Source organism: Canis lupus, chromosome 35 (genome assembly GCF_048164855.1).
Source record: "Canis lupus baileyi chromosome 35, mCanLup2.hap1, whole genome shotgun sequence".
Lineage (NCBI taxonomy): Eukaryota > Metazoa > Chordata > Mammalia > Carnivora > Canidae > Canis > Canis lupus.
The window spans coordinates 23,239,662-23,265,385 of NC_132872.1; the positions used below are offsets into that span (position 1 = coordinate 23,239,662).

The following is a 25,724-nucleotide window of genomic DNA, read 5'->3' on the forward strand; positions in this document are numbered from 1 at the left end:
TTGAAACCTTCTTAGGTTTCATAAAAGTATGCCAAATAGTTAGAAATTGTTGGATTGGTGAGAAAAATAAGATTAGAGAAAGAATAATTCGAAAGCTATGGGAGACACAAATTGCTTATCAACTAGAAATACACACTGACATTCTGTGATGAGTGGGGCGGGCTTTCACATCTTTAAGAGAAAACGAAGGGGGAAGAAACAAAAATAATAAAATGATTATAACTGATGAAGCTTCCTGATAGGCACATGGGGTGCCAAACACTATTCTGTCTACTTCTGCATGTTTGAATGTTTCCATAATAAAATGGGTTTTTTTAAGCCTATTGTGGTAATCAAGGAATGAAGTCCTAAAAACCTAGACATAAGTGGTGGCAAGGAAAATAGAAAAAAAAAGATTAATTCAACAAATATTTTTACCTTGATAACAGATTTGATATAACAATGACACCCGAGGGAAGAAAAGAAAAAACTGATTCATTTGGAAATAAAATGTCTTAAAATGGAACCTGTCAACTTTCAATGAAGTTCCTCATTAGTCTGTATGATTGAGATGTGTATAGAAATTAATAATCTGTAGAAGTTAAGTTTCTGTCTATAGATCTTTGTCTACTGCACCACATGAAAAAAATGGACAGATTTTTGTTAAGTTTAGAAGGTCTGTTTGGGAAGAGCAGCCTATTAAAATTATAGCTTTGTCCGGCCTATAGAAAAAATAATTTTGTAAGCCCCTGGAAGTGTCTCATTCATTTATTTTTCTTTTAGACACAGCAATGTGGTTTGTTAATTTTAAAGTTTCCTACCATTGAGTCCAGAGTTTGATCTCTTTGAAAAATTATCCAGGAATTTCCTGGGAACAAGAATCCAAAAGGCCAAATGCTTTCCTTTTTTCCCAAGTAATATATTTTTAGTTTTCTACAAAACTGCCATCCTGAGGATGAACAAATCTTTTTTTTTTTTTTTTTTTTTTTTTGAGGATGAACAATTCTTATTTCCATGTCTGCGAGAGCCTACAGAGGAGAATTTTTTGAAAATGTTAATGTAATTTTAGAAGGAATACATCCTAGGGCAAAAAGGGAGAGAAAGGTTTTTAAAAGATGAATGAAAGTGATATCCTGGGCAAAACAAACATTTGGAGCCATTTCAGAAAGACAGGCCCTCAATGAGCAGACTCCCACTGAGACAAATAAGTGCTCACACTCAAACCCCAAGTCCCCAAAAGACAGGGGCAGTTCACCCCCAGAGCAGCCGACACCTGAGCTTCCACGAGAGACGCCTGAGTGAAGTAGCCCACACTCTTCCACAGGGGCTTGACGCTGAGGGTCTGCTGGAGAGACGTTTGGCTGCAAACACAGAGAAAAGGCCAAGGCATTAAGACACCATGAGGTTGAGAAAATAAACAATGATTTCAAACGTATGCTCCAAATCACTTCAGCTAAGGCGTCTAATATTGTTTCATAATCTTACAATGTGTCCCTATTATCAGAACCCAAAGGTACTAAGCCGTTCCTACAGGAAACATACTGGATTCAGGTACCAAGTACCCAGAACTATTTAAATCTCTACTTTTGAATAAATAGCCAGAATCCTGTCACTTGAAAAAAGAAAAATTAACATCTAGACCTAAAGTGTGATATTTCAATGGATTTTGGCAAAGTGGTTCAGTATTTATTGTCTGAAACCACAGATTTCCTGGAGTTGATCTTTCACTTTCAAATGTCTCTGGTTTCCAGGAAGTGCCTACCCTGCTTTTATCATTACAAGGTCAGATGGTCAAAAATGAAAGCATGTCATTTATGATTATGGTGCTTTTTAGGTAGTGTGGTCAAGGTGAAGAGAAGCAAGTTCATTCACATGCATACCAGAGAATGAAATGGTTGATGATGATCAAAGACGCTTTCCTGTAAGTTTCGAATAATTAAAGTTTGTTTGACCATTATAATAATTTCTAAATTATTATACAGCCCAATAATTATTTTATTGTTTCTACTAAAGTTTGTCAACGTGAAATGAGTCTCCTGGTCAATGCCAGTTATTACATCTAAAAAAATGAAATGGAAAAAAAAATAAATAAATAAAAAATGAAATGGAGACGACAGATCACACCTTAAACCAAATATGTACAAAAAATGCTCATAGATTCTGAAGACAGGACTACAGTGTTGCTCAAAAAGAAGTATTTATTCATCTTAACCATTTTGTAAAAGGAATAACAGTAGAAGAAAAGATTGTAAGGCCCCTTTCCCTGGTGTAGTGGTTTAAATGGTGGCCCCCAAGAAGGCAGGTCCATATCCTCAGAACCTGTGAACCTTACCCCATTTGGAAAAAGGGTCTTTGCACACGTAGTTAAGAATCTCAAGCTGAAGTCCTCCCTGGATTATTCGGTGGGGCCTCCATGCCATGACAAGGTGCTGTTAGAGGCCCACAGAGGAGAGACCCGGGCGTGGAGGGGAAAGCTACGTGAGGTGGAGGCCGAGACCTGAGCGACAGGGCCACGGGCCCAGGAACACCTGCCTGCAGCTGCCGGAAACTGAAACAGGTGAGGAGGGATCCTCCTCTAGGGCCTTTGGAGGAAGCATGGTTCTGCTGACCCCTTCGTGTCAGGGCTCTGGCCTCCACAACTGTAAGAGGGCACATTTCTCTTGCTGTCAGCCCCCGGCTTTGTGGTAACTTGTTACATAGTCCTAGGAAACTGATACACCTGAGGATTAAAAACCAAAATGACCTCAGAAAAAGAAAAACAAAAAACAGATTTGGTGACTCCTGATCTGTCAACGCTGCTTCCTCTAACATGCACGCCTGGCACGTAGCAGGCATTCCTCAGTTCGCTACCTTAGCCCCCCGGGTGTTCCAGAAACTCATTCTGTTCCCACCACGTGGCCACTGTCCAGCCACACGTACTCTCTCCAAAGTCTGCATTTCCTAAATAATTTAGATTAAAGCTGCACTAAAATCATCTTCATATATACCTGCCCGGAGCTCTGAAAACCCTGGGAAATTCTGACTCAGGAAGTCTGAGGTGGGGCCGAGGCGCTTGCACGTTTCAGAAGCTTCCGGAAAGGTGCTGATGTCTACCAGATGCCGAGACCTTGGCCCTAGCGCATTCAGCCGCTGGACTAGCTGTCTGACTCCCCCTCGATCCCAAACCCAGTTGGGCTGGGAGGCCAAGGGAATGGGGAGCCTGGACTAGAGGACACAGCCTATACCTAAGAAAGCTGGACATGCTTCCAGAACAATTTCCGGTCGCACTGCGCCTGCAGGTAAGGATTCGGGATCTAGCAGCGTCCGGAGGGGACCAGAAAACAGATGAAAACCAGGGCTGGTGTAACCCTGGAGTATGAATGTATTTCTGCACTAAAAATTGTAATCCCACGTGGGGGATAAAATAGTGACACATCAAAGTATGAAATATGCTGCGAAAAGAGAAAAATAAAAAATAATAATAAAAAAATAAAAGAAATAAAAAATTTAAAAAAAGAAAGAAAAAATAAAAGGGCTGTAAAGGTAAACTCAAGTGTTTACTGACTCCTATGCGTCAGATACTGTGCTATTCTGACAATACTAAGTAAGATGGTCCTTCCCTCCTCTCAGGAGCAGGGCCAGGGCACCACCAGGACAGACAGAAACCTAGCAGTCGGGCCGTAGCCCCTGCGGACCCCCGTACCCCCGCCTGATCTCAGAGGAACCAGGAAGGCCGGGGCCGGGGTGACGGCTCCCCGAGGTCACACTCACCACACAACTGATGCTATCAGGACGTGCATGTCAGTGGTGCTGAGTTTAAGAAGTTGACATTTATTAAAGGTTAGAGGAGTCGGCGGAAATTCTCCTCTCCTCATTATGTAAAAACGTAGAAAGGATATTAAATGTTACTGATTTGATTAACAAATAGAACTAGAAGCTTTGGTCTCTGGCCTTTGAGGGGATTCCTTACTGAAATACCAAACTATGGTCCTCGGGTTAGTCCTTTGCCAAAGGAACCACCTGATTTTAAAAAGAGCACAGCCAGGGACACCCGGGGTGGGGGTGGGGGGCTCAGTCGGTTAAGGATCCAGCTCTTGATTTCGGTTCAGGTTGTGGCCTGGGGGTCGTGGGGCTCAGCGTGAAGTCTGCTTGAAATTCTCTCTCCCTCTCCCTCTGCCCCTTCCCCGGTCCTTCCCTCCTGCTCAAATAAATACATTTTTAAAAATAAATAAACAGGGGTGCCTGGGTGGCTCAGTTGGTTGGGCAGCTGGCACTTGGCTGTGGATGGCTCAGGTCATGGTCTCGGGGTCCCAGGGCCCCACTCCACGCTCAGTGGGGAGTCTGCTTCAGGATTCTCTCTTCCCCTCTGCCCCTCTCCCTGCTTGCTCACTCTCTAAAATAAACAAATAAATCTTTTAAATAAATAAGGAGTACAACTACGCCCATTTTCATTAACGTACCATTGATTTCACGATTAGATTACATGGCTGAGTCAAGTTCAAAACTCTGCTATTAGCTCATTATTGCTTAATAATAGAACTTTGGCTCAAACCTGACTCCTGCCCAGAATCGGTGATCCCAACCGGCATCGGCACACACTCATACCTTCATACACTCATTTACCCCATTGTTTTATGAGCTCCTTGTACGTGCCAGGCGCTGTAGCAGGCACTAGGTTGCGGTCGAGCACGTGGTCTTGCTTTCGCGGGGCTCATTCCTTAAAGCAATACCAAGAGCCACTCCGCATACCTCGGCAGCAGATCCTGCTCATCAATCACAGCGCCCTCTCCGGCCAAGCCCCGGGCTGCTTGAGCATGTTCCTCAACATGCCTCTCATGAGAATGCTACCGTCAGGGCAGGAACCCAAGATGAAACTAATTGGCCATCCACATGCTAACGAAACTACACTGAATCACTGGTGGTTCCCCCAAAATACTATGGTCTTGGTTCACATCATTTTCTGTTTCTGTCCCTTTCGCCAGCCCCTCCTCCCCCTCTAGGAATGTCCAAATCAACTAGGAATGTCCAAATCAACTCTTCTGTAGCTCACACGCTCTACCTTGAAGTCTCCCTACTTACTTCTCTCTCAAAGATATTCTCCTTCTGAATCTCTAGATTTCTCCCCACCTTTTATGCTACCTAGCAGAGTGCATGCCTTGTTTCCCACATACACATCTTAAGAAATAGGCCTTTTGTCTTTGAACGCCTCATATTATCCATTATACAGCTTTGCACACCCACACCCACACAAATCCTATGCCTGCCAAGCACTGGTTCGATTAATTATGACAGACCTTGAGAGGCAAGCTCGCTTGAAAAAAGCTCACTGTGTAGCTATGTTCCACAGGGGCCTCTGCTTTCTACTGTTCTGGTTATCAGGTTGCAGTGCAACGCAATGGGAGATACTGTATACAGAATTTGCATATATATATGCATAGGTACACTTTTCCAGAGAAAAGATTCATGACTTTTACCAGATTCTCAAGAGCTTTTAAGAATACAATGTATGTGCAGTAACTGATGCTAACAGATGTCGGGATGTTAGTTCTCACACGTCAAAATGGCATGTCGGGAAGGAGAAGGACCCCGTTTACTGCCCTTCCCAGGTTGACATCTCTCGGGATGATCCCGGTCATCTCCTAACTGTTTTTCCTGTGCTCACTGCTCCCACAGAATAAAGAATGAAAAATAAAGTCACAAACATAAAGGCTTTTCTGGCACATAAACTTCTAAATGATCAACAGTACCTATTAAGGCTTCATGATATTCTCAGAACCTAATAAACCTCTATGAACTTGGCAAAGAATTTTTTTATGTTAAACTTTATATACCTTTAGGAATCATGTCGTTAAAAAAAACCCAAATTAAAATATATTAACTAATTTAAAGGTATTCAGATTAGTAATTAATAGCACTTTTTCAACCTAGGGAAATATAAATAAGGGACTGGGAAAAGAAATGCACATCCTTAAAATGAAGAGTATTATTGAATTAATGTTTATTTAAATCCATGCATGAGTTTTTCCATGAGTTCTCATCACAGCCGTATTTACAGATACCAAATAACTATAACTTTTGTCCACAAGACATACTGGGTCAAACAATGTGATCGATCCAAAGGTAAACTTTTTTAGTAGGATTTAGCTACGAAGACAATAAATCAGCCAAGCTGCTTGTGGGACTTCTCATTTAAGAAAAAAAAAAAAAAAAAGCTTTTTAATGAATCAAATTTATTACAGTGAATTAGTGTGCAATCAAAACCAAATACATTCCTTGGGGTATGCCAGAGGTAAGCAAAATAATATTAATAGAATCAAGGTTACTAAAAAATAAGGCATTTTTTTCTGAATGGTAATATAAAACATCATGCTGTGTTATCACTACTTGACAATAAAAAAAAACCAGTAAGACATGTTTCAGTATTGACTTTTTGATGTTCCCATAAAGGTAAAACAAAATTCCACCAAGTAAATTATAAATTCTAGAAAGAGAGCACAAAGAGGTATTCTCTTTAAGAGCATGCAATTCCTTACAAATACCATGCCTCACCTCCATGCATGAGTAAAAGCATATGTACAATTCAAACAGAGCTCGATCAGCCACTAGGGGAACGATTCTCCATCTGTTTCTTCTACAGAGATGGTAGATGGGTGATTACACAGCTCTTCTGAATGTGCAGAATTTTTTTTTTAAATAGTGACAGTTCACTTGTTCTTCTCTGTTTTACTGATTTGCATTTCAAATGTGGCCATGTTAATGACCAAATATGTACAAACAAAAGACAAAAACAATTACATACAATTTGTGAAAATCGAATTTTAACCATGGTACACTTCATCTAGTCCAACGCCTAGACGCTTTCCAACACCAGTAACGACTATCAGGTACTTCACCAGGCCAAATGAAGCCTCACGACTACATCCAGATTGATTTTTTTCCCTTTCAAATGCATTCCTTTTTCATAAAAACAATGTTTACAGTTTACTTGCTTTTCAACTGGCAATAGCTACACGAGCAATGCCCTTTGCTACAAATCAAAGCCTTGTCCTACCCAAAAGCTACTGTTAATTGAAGTCGATTTTACCATTCAAGATTAAATTCAGATGTGTAGATCCCAGATACCTGGGTATGAAATATTAAAATCTGCCAAGAGGAATTAGGTATTTTTCTCCTTTTCCTTTAATATAACCCACTATATAATAGTGAACTAAATATGTTTGTTTCATAGAAACAACTTACATTTGCCAATACAGGGCAAATGGTCTATGTACAGATACATTAGGACTGCCTAACTGACAGTGAGTGTTGCCGACCAGGCTCCAAGCCAGTGGAGCTAATACGGTGGAGCTCTCTGCTGAATGGACTTTCCCTTCAGGATACGTCGGATCTGGAAGAGAAATACATAGATTTGTGAGGTTTCTTTCTTATGCTCAAGGTACCGTATTTCCTTCAGAGTTTGATCCCTTTTTTATACACTCTACACCACTCCTATCAACTTGGAAGTAAACAGATGAAGAAGTACGCAACAATACCTGTCCAGATTTTAGGGTGACTTTAAAAACTACTACTGTTACTCCTTTCAAGCTTATTAGAGCTCTTCTATAATGATCTCAGAGTACAAGAAAGTACAGCATCTCCATTAAGAATTATCTAAAGTTGAAAATCTCCAATGATGTCATCCTCTCCTAATCTCTACTCGTACTATTTGTGAGAACATTTCACGTAAGGCCGTGATTATGGCATATTGTGGTATCTCACCCATATCAATGTCTGCTTCAACTAACAAGAACCCAGAATCCACTTCATAAATATACAGGTTAATCTTCAATATACTTTAAAAGTGAGAACAGCTGTCATGAGATCCAATTAAAGCATCTGCACAAAGGGACGCCTGGGTGGCTCAGTCAGCTAAGTGCCTGACTCTTGATTTCAGCTCAGGTCATGATCTCAGGGTCGTGACAGCGAGCCCCGCAGTGGGCTTGGGATTCTCTCTCTCCCTCTCCTTATCCCTCTACCCCCACCCCTGCTCACTCACAGGCACTGTCTCTAAAGTAAATTTTAAAAGCTTTAAAAAATAAATAAATAAAGCATCTGTGCATAAATGTTCGAATCACAGGAGAGCCCCTCGGTTCACTCAGAATCTAGTGACTGATTTTATACCCCAGTCTGACAAATGTCATTAGCTATCTCCTGGCCCACAGCAGATTAAAAGCAACCAACTGGAGGAAAGAAGATTAGGGCAGGGGACGCCACTGATAGCTGCTGGGATGGGAAACACGATGACCAGAGCCTGACCACAGAAGCAAAGGAGAAAACCCTCCCCCCAACACACAAGACACAAAAACACAAAAGCAGAAAGGAAGAGTAACAGAAAAACAGGGAAGAGCCAAGCGGCTGCCCAACTCTCATCCCTGAGAACACCGCTGGATGGCTGCACACCACAGTGAAGCAGGAGCAAACACTGGGGGCAGGGTGGGGGGGCTGCCATTTACTATTATTCGATGATGATTCCTATCTGTGCAACCTCTCCAGTTCCATTTTCTCAGCTGAACCTTCACACTGTGATGTTTTTGGTACTATTAAATGGTGTAACAAACAGGAGAACTCTAGAAATTATCAAGAGATTCACTTGAAGTTATAAAGAGCCCCACAAATAGGGTAACAGCCTGGTCACAGTGAGGGCTGTGACTCAAAGAAAAGGCTAAACTGTGTTCTGTGTAATTTTGTGATTATCAAAGTTTGTAACGGCCTGCCCACAGCCGCAGTCAACCTCATTTACCTCAAGGAAAGATTTCCATCAAAAAATCTTACGTTCTGAAAAGACTCAGTTCTCGTTATCAGTTAAAGTTGAGTCATGTGAAGCTTCAATCCCCAAAAGCAATATATCACCGTATGATGAGTAAAGCCTAACTTTGTTTCAAATATCTGTAGGTTCTAAATTATATAACCAACCTTCCATTTTCGGTTTAGTATCAGTTAATAGACAGAAACAACTAGAACAGGGAATGTTTACTGAGCACTCACTACATCCTCAGGACTATCCAGGACTATCCTGAACGCTCTACGGAGACGGAATGATAGAACTTCACCCACGATCTGAAGACCCATCACTTGTAGACCTAAGAATCTCTTTTCTTGATGTCTGCAGGAACCTTGGTGCCTCCTCTTTCATCGGCTTCCAAAACTCAAACTATTCTGACTTCACTCTAAACCCAACTTTGTGTTAGGAAAGACTGACCTTTGACCATTCTGGGTCCCTAGATAACACTCAAATTTCTTACTGTTTCTTTAGAATCAGAGCAATTGACTCCACAGTTGCTACAAAGACACTGTGAGACGCAGACGCTGAGAGGGCCCGCCTCCAGAGCACCCGCTGGCCTCTGCCCTACACAACCTCGTCTGTCTCCCTTTATGTTTCAGGCCAAGTGCCTGAAACAATTTCCTCTCCCTTCTGTCATCCTCACCTGTTCTCCCACGGGACCATCAGGAACCAAATGCACTGGCTGTTCATTCTCCAAGTTCCGAGTACTTGGGTCTGCTCCCTTCCTCATCAACAGCCTAACCGCATCCAACTGTGTCACCCGATACTGAAGGCTGGCAGCAACATGGAGGGCAGTGTTTCCATTGTAAGCCTGAGGACAAAGAGATAAAACGACACCTCTCAGAGAGGGAGATTGCCAGGCAAGCAGCTCAAAAGCTCGAAGACGGTATAAAAGAGGTCATTCCAAGTCTAATGCAGTCACCAAAGCTTTCTAGACGTACCTTTGCATTCACAAAAGACAGGCAACTGGGCAGCTCCAAAAACAGGCGAATGAGTTCCAGATTTGCTTCTTCTGCTGCCAAATGCAAGGCTGTGCGACCACTTTTACGATCCTTAAAAGAGGCAAGAGGAGAGAACAATGAACATCCAGACACCACATCTGGATACGCTTTCTACCCAGGCTCACAAGTGTCTGACTCACTCTTGGAGACGCACCACGAATGCTCCCAACCCCACAAAGCCTTTCTTCATCCCAGACTAAACAAAATCTCTTATCCCTCCTAAATTCCCCATCAATGTCCTATAAATCACCTATCATCATCTGCTTTTATATACAGGGTGGCCACAAAACGTAGAAGCACAGCCGATACTATTTTACCAAGTACTATAATGCAATACAATAAAACATTTATTATGTATTCGCCTGTGTTTCCAGACTTGATGGCTACCCTGTATACACATATAATTAGCTGCATCTCTCACCTCTTTTGCTTCCCAAGGTCTAAAGTAGCTTCTGATTCAAGCATTCTTCCCCCAGAGCTCCCAACTCAGTGCCTTGTACATAAGAGACACTGAGTAAATAAACCTCAAATTTGAGAATAAAATATTTTCCAGTTTAAAAACCAGAAGTAAGTCCAGATGGAACAATGATGATGGAACAACTCTTACAAGAAATCACTACTCTTGTGCTTAGTATGTGAAAATGGAAGCCAAAATAACAGTGTCAATTTCAGGCATTTTCTTTTCCTTTTCTAAACAAAGACAAATTTATTTCACAGCTCAATGATCTTTTGAATAACCATCCACAAATTAAAAGCAAATTCAGAAAGCTGATGATTTTAAAATCTAAGCTTAATTATCCATGCATTGCTACTCACTCCATTAATTTAAAAAGAGGGAAAATAGTTTTATTTTATACTCGGGAACAAGGTCTTTGGCTACAACCTCCTTTCTTCCCTATCCTATCTCCAACCTCTTCTGAGAACGTACCTTAGCTTCCACTGCTGCTCCCATCTGAATCAGACATTTGATGGTGTCAACCAGACTCTTGTTCTTCAGTAAAAGCTCCTGAACTTCAGGTGAATGGGGCTGTTGGTTTCTCTGAAGCTCATGCACCACAGCATTGTGTGCCACAACCGCACAATGTAGAGGAGTCAGGCCTTAAAAAAAAAAGTGTAATAAAGCAATAAAGCAGTGGTCAAGTACCCGCCAGGTCTTTCTGTTGTTCCACAATTACACACCCTGAGGACGGTCTCTACCATGACCTACAAATGGGCTCTCCGAGAACTGGTAAGGCAATCTGAATATTCCCTCCGTGGCGTCTCAGTGCTAATTTTATCTGTAGACTATTTCAGCTTTAATGGCCTCCCTTCCTTCTTGGTATGAAACTTAATACCCTTAGAACTGATGGGTCCCACTCTCTAAATGGTTTTTCATCCAATAAAATTTCTGTTCTTACCATCATAGTTAGTTGCCTCAAGATCCAAAAACTGATTGCTCTTCACTGCTCCCTTCTGAATTGCCTGCGAAATTTTAAAAAATAGACACATGTTAGCAAAAGACAAGTTACACAAATACGTACTTATTGGTATTGCCAAGAAATGAGTAAGCCGACTCAAAACAGGTTACTGCAACAGGCTACCTACATCTGGCTTCTCCTATCCGAGCCCTATCTCTTCAGCCCTGTGATAGCAGAAGCTGGCTCGAGGCTCTTACCTGAAGCACCTGGGAGTGACCTTTCTCGGCACAGACGTGCAGGGGGGTTCTTCCCCAGCAGTCAGTGGTGTTCACCTGGGCCCCAAGGTTCACCAGATCCTGCACGATGAGATGCTGATTGGCAGCCACTGCCACCTGAAAGGCACTCTGTGGACATTCAGATGGAAAAAAAAAGATTTTGTTTAAATATGTAACACTACCCTCATGAGCAATATGAACCAAAACTAAGAACGGAAAATAAATCCTATTAATAAGCTCAAAGATACTGTAACACAAGGAAACTAACATAAGCCTAGGGTGTGGCTTTATTACACCCAGTTAGTCTTTGGTCAAATAACTACAAAGTTAACATTAATAACTTCAAGCTTGATGATGGCAAAGAATCAACATCTCAAAGTTAATATTAACTCAACTCCCTCGGTTGGGAGCTCTAAAATGACCCGTACATAAATATGAAACTTCTCAGTGTCCTCTTCCCCATGACATTTCTGCCATTTCACTCGGATGAGATCCTCACCTGTCCGTTGTGCTCTTTAATATCCAACATGTGAAGCGCATTCATTTTTCTTGCAAGGACGTAGGAAAGTGCCCTTCTCCCCTGGGCAACAGCAATATGGAGGAACCTGGGAAACAAGGAAAGAAAGAGGTGATTACTTCTGACTTCACAACGTTCATCTTTAAAAAAAAAAAAAAAAAATCTACTTTAGCCCCTTTCTTGATACGTTGGTGCATTCAAAAGAAACAGTACAGACAGTAATTTATCTTTTCTGTTGGGTTAATAATACATCTGAGTTGCAACAGATGTGTTAAGTTACCAGAAATAGTAAGAAGAATGCCAAGCACCACACCGATGGCCTTAAGTCTATTATATCTAATATTCCTAAAAACCCTATGAGGGAGGTCTTTCCACTTTACGTGTCAAGAAATTGAGACCTAGAAAGGTTAAATAACTTGCCCACGACCACAAAGATGTCATGACAGATTAAGATTTAGTCTACAAGTCACCTCACAGGTGATGGCTGACCAACTAATGACGATCTGTTTTTGCTCTATAGACACAATCCACGCTGGTCTTTCAAAACCAGCTATTCAAAGACACGTATGTTTTCATTAATTGAGAAGAGATCATCGGTTCAGACAGAAAAGAAGAAGAAAACTCCTGAAATATTAGCAACAGCAATTTCTACCTACGCTCGTCATCCCGATTAGCCACTTACTAAGGTCAGCCTGGTAGACCCTAGAGAAATTCTGTGCCCACTGTATCCAGGGATTATGGTTTATCAAATTAGGTTCAGAAAGGGATACTCACGTGTCACCATCTGCATCCTTTGAAAGAAACTGGTCTTGGGAGATATTTGCCAACTTGCTTTCTTCTTGCTCTACTTGCCACTGAAAAAAGGACTTCCCTAACTGTGTGGTGTTCACTGGATTTCCGATGATGTTCTGGAACGGCGCTGAAGTGCTTAGCGTGGTAGCGCCCGCATCATGCCCCACCATGGCCTCACAGGCACCGTGTGGCATCATGTTGAAGTTCTGCAGGGGGGACTCATTTTGTTGCTGAACACTGGGGGGATTCTGAATGGGAACAGCGATATTCTCCGATTCCCGACTATTTAGAAGGGATGCAAAACATTGATCTGGGCAGAACTGTGGTTCTTGACCCTCAAAGAGGTTCGATTCATAGCTGGGGGACTGGGAAGTTCTGGAATAAGGACCGTACTCCAGAGCTGGGCTGGGGGTGTAGTGCTGTGGTGGCAGCGGCTGCTGCAAGTGCTGGCTCTGTGGAGAATACTGGTACAGGGAGGCCTGATCCATCATGTGTGGAGAGCTGCTGACTTGGAATGGTTGGTATTTCTGAGGCGGAGAGAAGATCTGCCCTCCGTGGAAGTCCTGACACTGTTCCCGGGGGGAGCCCTGAGGGACCACCACTGGGCTCATCCAGCTAACTTGGACAGTATTTAAGGACACCGGGCTGCATTCATTCTTAATGTTGATTATGTTCTGAAGCAGATCGGCGCTGCTGTCCTGTTTGGATTCACTGTGATGAACATCTTCCATGCTCTCTGCAGGTGTTGGCGTTTGAGGTGGTGTCTGGAAAAGGAGAAAAAGTAGGTTGCGTGCTCTCTTTCAAAATCATTCCAGGAAAAATTTCCAAGCACATTCAGGGGAAAATAGTGAGATACTTACCAAAAACTGGGTATGTAACACAGCTGGCCTTTTGCAAGCTGGTCCATCAGACAACGAATCGGGTCCTTTCCTTTTCCCACTATATGGTACTGTGTTCTTCAATTCTATACCGGAAAAAGGAATGTGGAATCTGTGATCACCTTATTTTCTAAATTTTCCCCATAATCCCACTACGCTATTTAACCCTAAAGCCCCCATACTATGAATAGAAGGAATGCTTACCTGTGAATTGCTCTCTGTTCACGCTTTGTGTCTATAAGGGAAAAAAGTTTCCAACTTAGTGCACATCAAAATGGTTTCCTACTTAATAAACATCAATAAAACAGACTTATCTCTATCACTCTTCACAGCTCATCAAACATCTTTGATAGTTATCCCAGCAATATTCATTTTCTATCTTAATTTTCATTCTATCTTGCAACTTTCCCCGTTTTCACTTTCATCTTGTTCAAGTCAAGACCAAATCGATAAGCCATTTGAGTTTTCCCTTTCTAGTCAAGGTTTCCCATCTCAATCGAACCCCCATGAATCTGCTGCCTCCAATTTGCCTTCGTTTATTCCTTCATTCATTCATTAAAATTTCTCTTGTGTGCCTAGTACCGGGGGCTAAGTGATAGGAATACAGCAGACAGAGACCAATACGCCCGCCATCCTATGATGCTGTGGTGTTGTCTACAAAGACCTACTGGATGGCGGTCAGCCGAGAACAATAAATAGCCCAACAGAATAACCTCCCTGCCCTGACCCAGAACAAACAATAGGTGGCACCTTAAAATCATCCAAAGCTTGGCCAGAAGCCTTCTGTTTATGACTTCGGATATGCAGCAGGAGTTCCTTCACCGAGTTCTTCACACGAACGCCTTGAAAGGGTCCTCTCTGTTGCCTTCCAATAACCCCCATATGGGGTTCAACTGTTCAAAAGAAAACGAAACACATCCCGATTTAATCTCATCACAAGCACAAATCTTGATAATCTCAAAAGCACAGCCATCTAACGTCTGAAGTCCCCAACCCACAAGACTGCAAAGCCCTTCCGACTCTCTCCGGTCAAAGGCCTTGCAGGTCAGTCCCCAGCCCTGCTTAAGGATTCTTCATTTGCTAACACCTTTCTCCACCAGGCACCTAAGAAAATAAAGCTCATAAAGCTGTGGTTTCGGGGGGGGGGGGGGGGCCCAGAGCCAACAGATAAACCCAAATTAAACCTCTTTGTCTTTGAGTCCTAGCCATCCAAAAGACACAGTCGCAGGTTTTGCCACCCTCTCACAAATCTTGACTGTTTTAAAAACCTTAAGGGAGCAAGCAATAAGTGATGGATTTTTAGCTTTTTCAAAACAAAGGCTTTATGTCCACACAGAAATTTAAAGTCTATTCATTCCACTCACCTAGGAAAGCACAAAACTTCTTCCAAAGACCTCAAGGTGCCAAAGCCTAACAATTAACAATGTCTTAGATTTATTATTTCCCTCAGTTCAGCTCCGCCAAGAAAGCTGCTTAAATTCACTAAGCTTAAACATACACACACAGGATTTCCCCTCACCAGTGGTTTTTGGAATTGCTCACCTAGGCCTTCTAAGTAGAAAGCAAACAATCTCATCTCAGTTTAACTTCTAAAAGACACTTGAAAATGCAGCCTAGGAGTACAGCATTCCACTCCTGATGGCTACTATGTCACAACCTCTTGGGATGAGCTGAGCACAAGGTAAACATGCAGAAAGTCAGGAAATGAATAATTGAGCCACTCTGCGGAGAGTGGGAAAAAGAAGATGAGGCAGGAAACGCCTAATTTGAATATGCAGAGATACAGATATATCATGAGCAGATGAGAGGAAACATCTCTAGGATGGAGCAAATTAAACGATCAGTTGATCTGATGTTTAAGTTTAGGAAAATCCTGCCAGCATCTAACACAGCATTTCTCTGGAATGACAGCAGTTAATTCGACGTCACGGGGAGAAAAATTCGGTTTCAGAAATCCCCTGCGTCTATGTGGTAAACCAAGGAACCAGCATTAACAGTTTCAGCCGGAGGAAGAGCAAACGTGAGAGAAAAGGTTCCAATACACATGTACACACGCACGCACACAGTTTTCACATCTGCTATACATTTAACACGCGGGGAGCACCTTGTAAAACTGAGTGGCTTGAATTACTTTTTAGGTGACGATGAAGAATCACTTTTTAAAATGAAAGAAAGCCGAAACCCAAGTGGCTAGCAGGAGGGAACACCTGAGCAAGAACGTTCTTTAAAATCACGCTGAGCACTTTCCAAGACTTGCCATGACCTAGGCGTCCCCGGACCTACCCACAGCGCCTGCCTGTTTTCCTTCAAGTTATGCAACTACGTTTGATAAGAAAAGAAACTAACCGATTCACAACAGAAGAAAGGAACCCTTATGGTTTGCTTTAAGATTTGCTCTAACCATTCTAAAGCTCAAAGAAGAGAAACAAGACCACAGAAATTCGGGGCCGACTTCTGAAATCCGAAAACGTCAGAAACAAAAGGCCTAAGCCGAGCTGGCTTTCCGTCCAGGGTCATCTAACAGCTTGTTAACAGCAGTTTCTTTTCTTTATTAGCATAAAGTCTTAGCATTTTCATAAATACTTTAAAAAAAAAAAAAGTTGAACTTAAAGTCCTCAAACCTCACTGGTGACCACAAGAAAAGTTATGCCTACATCAGATGCAAAAACTCGCCACAAGTATACGATCTATGGCTTAATAAAGCTTTTTTTTTTTTTTCTTTAAAAAAAAAAAAAGAAAAAAGAGGAACGGGGAGAGGAATCCACTGTGATTCACCCCCAGCCCTAGACGTCGGCGCTCTGCTCTCGGGCCGTCGGCGCTGCCAGGCCGGGCAAAGGGCATCGGTTCCAGCAAACGCCCTGCCCAGGGCAAGTCCAACTCCCCGGTGCGGGCCGGGCCGGTGCGGGGCCTGCGCGGGGGGCGCGGGGGGGGCGCCGAGGCTCTGGGCCCGGGACTTGGCACCTGGACCGGGGGGGACCGGGATGCGGGGGTGCCCCAGGGGTGTCGGGGGGTGCGGGGGGTGCCGGGGAGGGTGCGGGGGGTACCTGGCGGCCGGTCCGCGCGCGCGCAGCCCCTGGGCCGGGCGTCGACGGCGCCGCAGGAGGAGGCGGAGGCGGAGGAGAGGTCGGAGGAGTCGGAGGCGGGCGAGCCTGGCGCGGAGGCCCCGGGCGGCGAGGCGCCGTAGAAGCAGGCCAGGCTGAGCGGGCTGCTCATGAGGCCGCCGTCCCCGCCGCGCCGCTCGTCCAGCGCCTTGTCCACGATCATGCTCCCGGGCCTCGGGCTCGCACGGGCGGCGGCGGCGGCGGCGGCGAGAGGCGCGGGCTGGGGCGGGCTGGGGCGCGGGCACCGGGCGGCGCGGCTTTTCTAGGGGCGCGCGGGGGCGGGGACTGGGCCGCCGCCTCCCGCCGCCCGCCGCCCGCCTCCCGCCGCCCTCCCGGGCCCGCCTCCGGATGCGTCCCGTTTCCAGTAAAATGTACAGGATGAGGCAACGTCCCCCGCCCGCCCCGCCCCGCCCGCCGCTCCCTCCCGCAGCCCCGACCCCGCCCCGCCCTGGTCCCCGACGGAGGCCGGCCCCGGGGGGGGGGGGGGAGAGGGGGAGGGGGTGGGAGCGCGAGGAGGGGGGAGGGGAGGGGGAGGGCTGGCGAGGGGGAGGGCAGGGGGCCCGCGGGGAGGGGGGAGGGGAGGGGGGAGGGCAGGGGGCCCGCGGGGAGGGGGAGGGGCGGGGGCGGCCGTCCGGGTTCCCGGGGCTGGGCAGCCCGCCCCCCTGCAGCCCCTGCAGCCCCTGCAGCCCCTCCAGCCGGGCTCGGGCTCCGGGTCCGGGTCAGGGTCCGGGCGTCGCGGGAAGGCCCCGAGGGCCCGGCACCCCAGCGCCCCCCGGGGCTGCCCGTTGCCCACGCGCCCGCCGGCAGCGCCCACCAGGTGCCGAGCCGCGCTCCCGTCCCCAGCTACGACCTGACACCTCGGTACTTTGGGGGCACGGCCTGGGAATAAAAAACCGTGCCCTACCTCATTCCGTAGCGAACTGAAACACACACGTGCGTGTATTTCAATACACCCGATTTGTCTGTGTTTCTACATTTTATCCGGCAAACAGAAATTTCCAGCTTTCCTATCTTAAGTCCGCTTGACCGATGGAGTGACCCAATTCTTTATTGATGTCCTAAATCTTGTTAAACCCGTGGCCAGGAGTTTGCAGCAGGAGAAAATGATGAATGATTATGTCCCTCAAGTACACTCTAATCTCGTGGAAATGATAAGGGAAGCACGTACACGCTACATTAGAAGAAACCAGCTATGATCAAACATCATGAGGGATACAAAGTCCAAAGAGTGTCCTAAAAAGAAAGACAAGAAGTGGTGGAGGAAAAGAGGACACGAGGAAAAAAAATCTTTGCAAAGGAGGCGGCATTCCCTACAGGCTGGGTGGGATTTAAACCAAAAGCACTTACAGGAAGAAGGATCAGCTTGGGCAAAAAAAAAAAAAAAAAAAGACTTGGAAGAGTCAGATAAAAGCTTACAGTCCCTTCCAGGGTAGTCAAAGCAAAGATGGTAACACAAACGGTATAGGCAACCTTTGGGTGGAGCACCTCCAGTGGCCGACTGACACACTGGGTCTTTAATTAACACTGAGCGAACCTGCAAGAATTTGGGGCAGGCAAAATTAACCTGGAAGCTGCTTAGATGGGGTAAGACTGAGGGGCCAGAGGCCATTAGGAATCACTGCAATGGTCCAGGCGGGGAGAACGGACTCGACCCTGGTACAGAGGCAAAGAGGAAAGGAAATGGAAAGAAAGGGCTGGACAGCATTGCTAAGACCGAATCTACAGGGTGGGACCAGGCGGATGTGGGCAGCAATGGAAGGGGGGGGGGGGGCCCAGCCAGGATGGGGTGGGGGGCCCGCCTGATGACCAGGTGAACAGGGATGCCAGCTTCAGCTCAGAAGTAAATCAACAGAAGCAAAATGCCAGGGTTCCAGAAGGGAAGGAGGGGGACAGGAAGATGAGGAGCTTGAAATTGTTACTCAGCATTAATAGGTGATAGAGGACCCTGCTGGGCAGGCCAAAGGAAATATTTACTTGTTCCCCACAAGTACTGTACTGCCTGCCCCCAAAAACTTCTTGCTGCCTTTCCCTTCCCCCAGTTTTTGGATCTGGGTAACTTCAAAAAAAAATAAAAATAAAAAGGAAACAACTCCTTTGTATCTGCAGGAAATACAAGACGCCAGTAATTGCAGTTCTTCGGAAACCAAAATCACTTAAAGGACACTCCAAATGAGATGTTGGGCTTTCTCAGTAAAATTTATTCAGATCTTTTTTTTCCTCCCCACTAACATTTTATGTATAAAAAGGCCTTAAATGTCTATCCAAACAAGTTCATGCACAAATATTTTTTACAAAATTAATTCCCCCCCCCCCCAAATTGTTTCTGGTTTCACCTGATATATAAAAACCCAAGCTCAAAAGCATAGCTTCTGGAGAACTCATCCATCTACAAATACTACATAAATAAATATGGTCAGCAAAAGACTGATGTTTCAGAATAAACATTCAAAGTTTTCCATAAAATCACAGATTCAAAGCAATCATACTGTTTGAGGAGACCACAAGCCCCAATGCCCAGAAGCCCTCCCACCGCAGTCAAGAATCCTCGTTTGATAACATTACTGCAAAAAGATCTAAATATACTTTGCCTTATTTTACATGTTGAAACATAAACTCAATTTGGTCTATTAGGCTGAATGATATGACACTACCATTGTCCTAATCAAATATGATAGAACATTCACTCTGTGAGAGACAGCTACCATGGTTATGAGGTCTCTCTGGAAAAGTACACTGAGGCCAACTGTCAGCACCAACCAGACAGCCATATAAGAAAGCCATTCTGCAAGCTGATCCTCCAGCATGTCAGGCCTTCAGGTGACTGCACTGACCAACATCTTGATTATAGTCTTAGGAGCAACCTTGAGCCAGGATTCCCCCAAAGCCACTTCTAGGTTCCTGACCCCAGGAGCTATATTTAAAAAATGAAGCCTTGAGGGATCCCTGGGTGGCGCAGCGGTTGGGCGCCTGCCTTTGGCCCAGGGTGTGATCCTGGAGACCCAGGATCAAATCCCACATCAGGCTCCCGGTGCATGGAGCCTGCTTCTCCCTCTGCCTATGTCTCTGCCTCTCTCTCTCTCTCTCTCTCTCTCTGTGACTATCTTAAATAAATTAAAAAAAAAAAAAATGAAGCCTTGAGCATTTGTGCAAGGTCACACTGTTCATCACTGGGGGAAGAGATTAAAATCCTCATGTGTCTGACTCTAGAGCCTGATCTTTTACTTTAAAAGGAAAATCAGAAGACTCATTTCCTCAAGGCTCAGATACTCCATCTACATATAAAGATAAGAAAAAATATGAAAATGACATATCAGAGAGGTTCCCTGACTCATAGAAGGAGAAATCTGCCCCAAAGCAACTGGAAGACACTGTAAATAAGAAATAAAAAATATGATGATGGCTACCTTTCCCTTAATTCTATAGATGTTAACAATTTATTGTCTATAAAAAAATTACCTTATTGTATCTTACAGGATAGAACATTTCTGAATAGTATGGTGCCAATTAAGTTGTAACACCATTTTGAGGTCAATCACTCAAAGTTTTTAAAAAGGTACTGAATTTCTGAACATAGATGTAATAAAATTTTCAAAAGCCAAAACTTATTTGGTGCAACTTTCCAGATTGGAGATGAAAAAGCCAGTGAAGTATCTCATGGGGCAAGTAATTAGAGTGCATTGGCTGAAGCAGTAGAAGAATTTATTTTGCTAAATGCCTTTTAGACTTTGAAAAAACCGCAAAAGAAATAATGGCCCTGCCCTTTCCAATGATACAGCAACTCATCAAATTAAGATTCGACTGCAAACATGAAAGCTGATCTTGTCTGCAGTACTGCACTTTTTTGCCTTAGAAATGGATAGATCTACAGACTGTCTGGACTTGCTATTTTGGTTGTATTAATCAGGTATTAGCACTGGCTAATCACCAAAGATCTTGGGATCCCTGGGTGGCGCAGCGGTTTGGCGCCTGCCTTTGGCCCAGGGCGCGATCCTGGAGACCCGGGATCGAATCCCACGTCGGGCTCCCGGTGCATGGAGCCTGCTTCTCCCTCTGCCTGTGTCTCTGCCTCTCTCTCTCTCTCTGTGACTATCATAAATAAATAAAAATTAAAAAATAAAAATAAAAAAATCACCAAAGATCTTTTTTTTAATTTTATTTAAATTCAATTAATTAACATGTGATGTAGTATTGGTTTCAGAGCTAGGGGTCAGTGATTTATCAGTCATATAACACCCAGTGCTCATTACAAAGATCTTTTATATGAACACTTGAAAACAAACAGAAGAGATGCTGAAACATTCAAAGTGTACAATAATCTTTTTGAATCTCATCTTTTATCCCGCAATAATTGTATTGACATTTGCACTGATGGTACAAAAGCAATGGGGGGGTGGTAAACTCCTGGTGCCTTAACAACAAATCAAGGCAGTGGCAACAAAATGAAATAGTAGTCATTGTATTCATCACCACTGGCAGAAAGGGAAAAAATTTAAAAAGCTAGTTTTACTTAAAGTCCCACACAAAATAGTTACAGTAATTAATTGTATTAAGTATTGAGCCTTGAAATACACATATTTTTAATATTCTATGATGATTGGAAAAGCACTTGGTCCATTAGACTGAAAGAATTAAATGAGAATATACTGCATTTGTTCTACTCCAATCCCATTTGAGTTGTGAGTTGAACTAGTCACGATTTTTCATGGAACACCAATTTACTTGACTGACAAATTGTGGTTATTCTGACTTGGATGTTTATAAGTTTTTTTGTTTTCTTTTTTCTAATGAACAAAGTAAGCCTGTCATGTTAAGAAATAACTGACAGTATTTATTGCCAATGATAAAAGCCAATCCTTCAAATGAAAATTCTAATTAGGGAACTTTCTGACATCCTGAGCTTGGTATCTTCCCAGTATTTATTTTTTAGTTTTTTGGTGTGTGTGTGTGTGTGTGTGTGTGTGTGTGTTTCAAGATTTTATTTGAGAGAAAGGGAGAGAGAGTGCACACAAACAGGGGGAGGGGCAGAGGGAGAGGGAAAAGCAGACTTCCTGCTGAGGACTTGGGGCTCCCCGGCCTGGACTTGGGGCTCCTCTGGGTCCCAGGACTCTGAGATCATGACCTGAGCCAAAGGCAGACACTTATTTTAGTATATGTGCTGCCGAAGCGAGCACCAAAGGCAGACACTTAACCAACTGAGCCACCCAGGCGCCCCTTTAAGGTTCTATTTTTTTAAGTAATCTTTGCACCCAACGTGGAGCTTGAACTCACAATCCAGAGATGGAGTTGCATGCTCCACCACCTGAGCCAGCCAGGCTCCCAGATACCTTCCCAGTATTTTTTTCTTAAGATTTTATTAATTTATTCATGAGAGACACACAGAGAGAGAAAGAGGCAGAGACACAGGCAGAGGGAGAAGCAGGCTCCATGCAGGGAGCCTGACGTGGGACTCGATCCCGGGACTCCAGGATCACGTCCTGGGCTGAAGGTTGCCCTAAACTGCTTAGCCACCGGGGCTGCCCACCTTCCCAGTATTTGAAGATGTTTTTGTTGAGGTCAAAGGTATTATGTTATTAACAAATGTGATTTTTTAATATTATATAGCAAAATGTGGTAATATTTGGAAAATTTGCATAACTCAATATTTTCCAACTGAAGAATGTAAGACATTACAAAACCACACATGGTTAAAAGATTCATTCAAGGTGAGACAGAAATCAGTAGATATTAATGTACTAAGAGTATAAAAACATTCACTGATACGGTTTCAGGCTCCATATCTCATTTATCCTTTGATGAACTACCAATTATCTGGTATAATATTAAAGAATAAGGAGGCCTGGGTGGCTCAGTGGTTGAGCATCTGCCTTCAACTCAGAGCGTGATCCCGGGGTCCTGGGATCGAGTCCCACATCAGGCTCCCTGAGAGGGGCCTGCCTCTCCCTCTGCCTATGTCTCTGCCTCTCTCGCTGTGTCCCTCATGAATACGTAAATAAAACCTTTAAAAAAAAAAAAAGAATAACCACAATTATCTGAAAAAGACTACTAATAGATTTCAACCAAAACAATATATTGCAACAACTTAAATGCAGAAACATATAAGAATCTATCTTCTTTGAAGTCAGACATTAAGAGACTTGCAAAAATGTAAAATAATACTGTTCTTCTCACTAATTTTTTTACTTTTTTACATTTGCTTTTGAAGTCTAATTGATATACAACATTACATTAGTTTCAGATGTACAACATATTGAGCCAACAATTCTATACGTTACTCAATGCGATCCATAAGTACAGTCACTGTCACAATACATTGTTACTTAATATTATTGACTGTATTCCCTATGCTGTACTTTTCATCCCTTATTTTATAACTGGAAGCTTGTATCTCTTAATTCCTTTCATATATTTTGCCCATCCCCCTACTCACCTCCCCTCTGGCAGCCACCAATTTGTTCTCTGTAGTTAAGAGTCTGGTTATTTGTCTGGTTTGTTCATTTCTCCTATTTTTTAGATTCCAGACCTAAATGAAGTCATATGGTATTTGTCTTTCTCTGTCTGATTTATTCCATTTAGCATAATGTCCTCTAGCTCTATCCATGTTGTTGCAAATGACAAGATTTCATTCACTTTTGTGGCTGAGTAGTAGTCCATCACACACACACGTACACGCACACACTAGATCTTCTTTATCCATTCATCCTAGGTGGACACTTGGTCTGCTTCCAAATGTTGGCTATTGCAAATAATGCTGCAATAAATACAGAGGTGCGTGTATCTTTTTGAATTAGTGTTTTCATATTCTTTAGGTCAATACCCAATAGTTGAATGACTGAATCATATGGTATGCTTATAATACTTTCAGGAAACCTCCAAACTGTTCTCCACAGCAGCTGCCCTAATTTACATTCCTACTAACAGTGCAGGAGGGTTCCCTTTTCTCCACGTCCTCCCCAACATTTGTTATTTCTTGTCTTTTTGATTCTAGCCATTCTGACTGGGATAAGATGATACCTCATTGTGGTTTTGAGGTGCATGTTCCTGATGATGAGTGATGTGAGCATCTTTTCATATGTCTCCTAGTCATCTGTATGTCTGCTTTGGAAACATGTCTACTCAGGTCCTCTATCCATTTTTTGTCATTGATTGTATTTTCAGTGTTGAGTTGTGTAAGCTTCTTTATATTTTTTCATATTAACCCCTTATGGGATATATGATTTGCAAATATCTTCTCCCATTCACTTGGTTGCTTTTTTGTTTTGTTGATGGTTTTCTTTTTGCTGTGTGAAAACTTTTTATTTTGGTGTAGTCCCAATCATTTATTTTTGCTTCTGTTTCCCTTGCCAGAGGAGACATATCCATAAATATGTTGCTAAGGCCAATGTCTAAGAGATTATGACCTATGTTTTCTTTTTTTTTTTTTCTACCTATGTTTTCTTTTAGGAGTTTTATGGTTTTAGGTCTTACCTTAAGGTCTTTAATTCATTTTGAGGGTTTTTTGTATGGTATAAGAAAGTGGTCCAATTTCATTCTTTTGCATGTAGTTGTCCAGCTTTCCCAACACGCACCATTTATTGAAAAGACTGTATTTTCCCTATTGCATACTCTGGCTTCCTTTATCCTAGATTAACTGACCACATAAGCCTGGGCTGTATTTCTGGGCTCTCTATTCTTTTTTGTTGATCTTTGCATCTGTTTTTGTGCCAGTATCCTACTGTTTTGATCACTAGAGCTTTGTAGTGTATCTTAAAATCTAGGATTGTGATAACCCCCAGTTCTGTTCTTCTTTCTCAAGATTGCTTTAGTTATTCGAGCCATCAATTTTTTTCTGGTTTAGAAAATACAGTTTTTCAAATAGGTAAGTAAGCATCTTTTTAAAATTTTATTGAAAGACATATTGTTTCACTCAAAAGTGGAATATAAGAAATAGTGAAAGGGATTATAAGGGAAAGGAGGGGAACTGAGTGGGAAAAACTGGAGAGGAAGACAAACAATGAGAGACTCCTAACTCTGGGAAACAAACAGAAAGTTGCAGGAGGGGAGGAGGGTGGAGGGATAGGGTAATTGGGTGATGGACAATGAGGAGGGCACTTGATGCGATGAGTACTGTGTGTTATACTACATGTTGGCAAAATGACTTTAAATTAAAATAAGCATTATTTTTTAAAAAATTTATTGAAAGAATGCAGGTAGTATCATGATTCAAACTAAAATTCCAGATTGTATTCATAATTGTTGAACACCTGGTTCTGGAACTTTCCTCTCCTCTCCATTTCTATTTAAACTCTCCAAGACAGGCCTTTATCTCTCACCTGAGCCAAATAACTACCCATCAACCTTCCCCACTTAAAACCTATCCCCCAGACTGCCATGAGCATGTCATACCTATGACCAAATCTATTAATTGCCCTACCTTATTTATGGATCCTTCGATGGCTCCCTGTCATCTTCAGTAGCAGGTTCAGTCTTCTTGGAATGGCAAGTGTCCAAGCCCTGCCTTCCTCACAAGCCTCAATTTCCTCATTAGCTGCAGTCATACAAAACTGAATAGAGTTTTTGCCATAGATCTGACTGTTGTTCCCTCTATGTGAAATAATTACCCTTCCTCACCTGGCCAATTCATGCTCATCTTTCCCAAGACTCAAGATTAACATCCACCACCCCTGGAGCCTTCCCTGACCCTCCACCTCCCCACGCTCACTCTCACCCTCAGTCTGGCTTAAAGCTCCTTTTCTGTGTTTCCACAAAGACTCCCATCAGAACTCTCAAGTTGTGTTGAAATTACCCATTTAGGAGTCCATCTACTCTACTCTATCATAAACTCCCTTTAAGTAGCCAACCACCTGTTACTTAGTACATATTTAATTGAATAGTGCATTTTTAAATAGTTACACTTTCAATAGTTATAGAAGTGCCTACAAAATATCTTCTATCTTGTCTCTTAGTACACAAAATCTAAAACATTCTTCGAGGTGGATGGAACTGGA

At 43.2% G+C, this 25,724-nt stretch overlaps 1 protein-coding gene across 3 annotated transcripts in view; it reads right to left on the minus strand.

Moving 5' to 3' along the window:
- Nucleotides 1-5,939: 5,939 nt before the first annotated feature.
- NFKBIZ (NFKB inhibitor zeta) overlaps nt 5,940-25,724 on the minus strand; it is a 30,516-nt gene continuing 10,731 nt past the window's right edge. For 2 of the 3 annotated variants that reach the window (XM_072812484.1, XM_072812485.1), the window contains 11 exons: nt 14,390-14,532; nt 13,844-13,874; nt 13,622-13,725; nt 12,744-13,525; nt 11,952-12,057; nt 11,435-11,581; nt 11,178-11,241; nt 10,709-10,878; nt 9,721-9,831; nt 9,423-9,590; nt 5,940-7,345 (listed from right to left, as the gene is read on the minus strand). In XM_072812484.1, the coding sequence (XP_072668585.1) occupies nt 7,292-7,345; nt 9,423-9,590; nt 9,721-9,831; nt 10,709-10,878; nt 11,178-11,241; nt 11,435-11,581; nt 11,952-12,057; nt 12,744-13,525; nt 13,622-13,725; nt 13,844-13,874; nt 14,390-14,521 (1,869 nt within the window). In that variant the 5' untranslated portion in view covers nt 14,522-14,532 and the 3' untranslated portion in view covers nt 5,940-7,291. Of the gene's footprint in view, nt 7,346-9,422; nt 9,591-9,720; nt 9,832-10,708; nt 10,879-11,177; nt 11,242-11,434; nt 11,582-11,951; nt 12,058-12,743; nt 13,526-13,621; nt 13,726-13,843; nt 13,875-14,389; nt 14,533-16,683; nt 16,948-25,724 lie in introns of those variants that run through there. The other variant, XM_072812483.1, reaches the window with a different exon arrangement.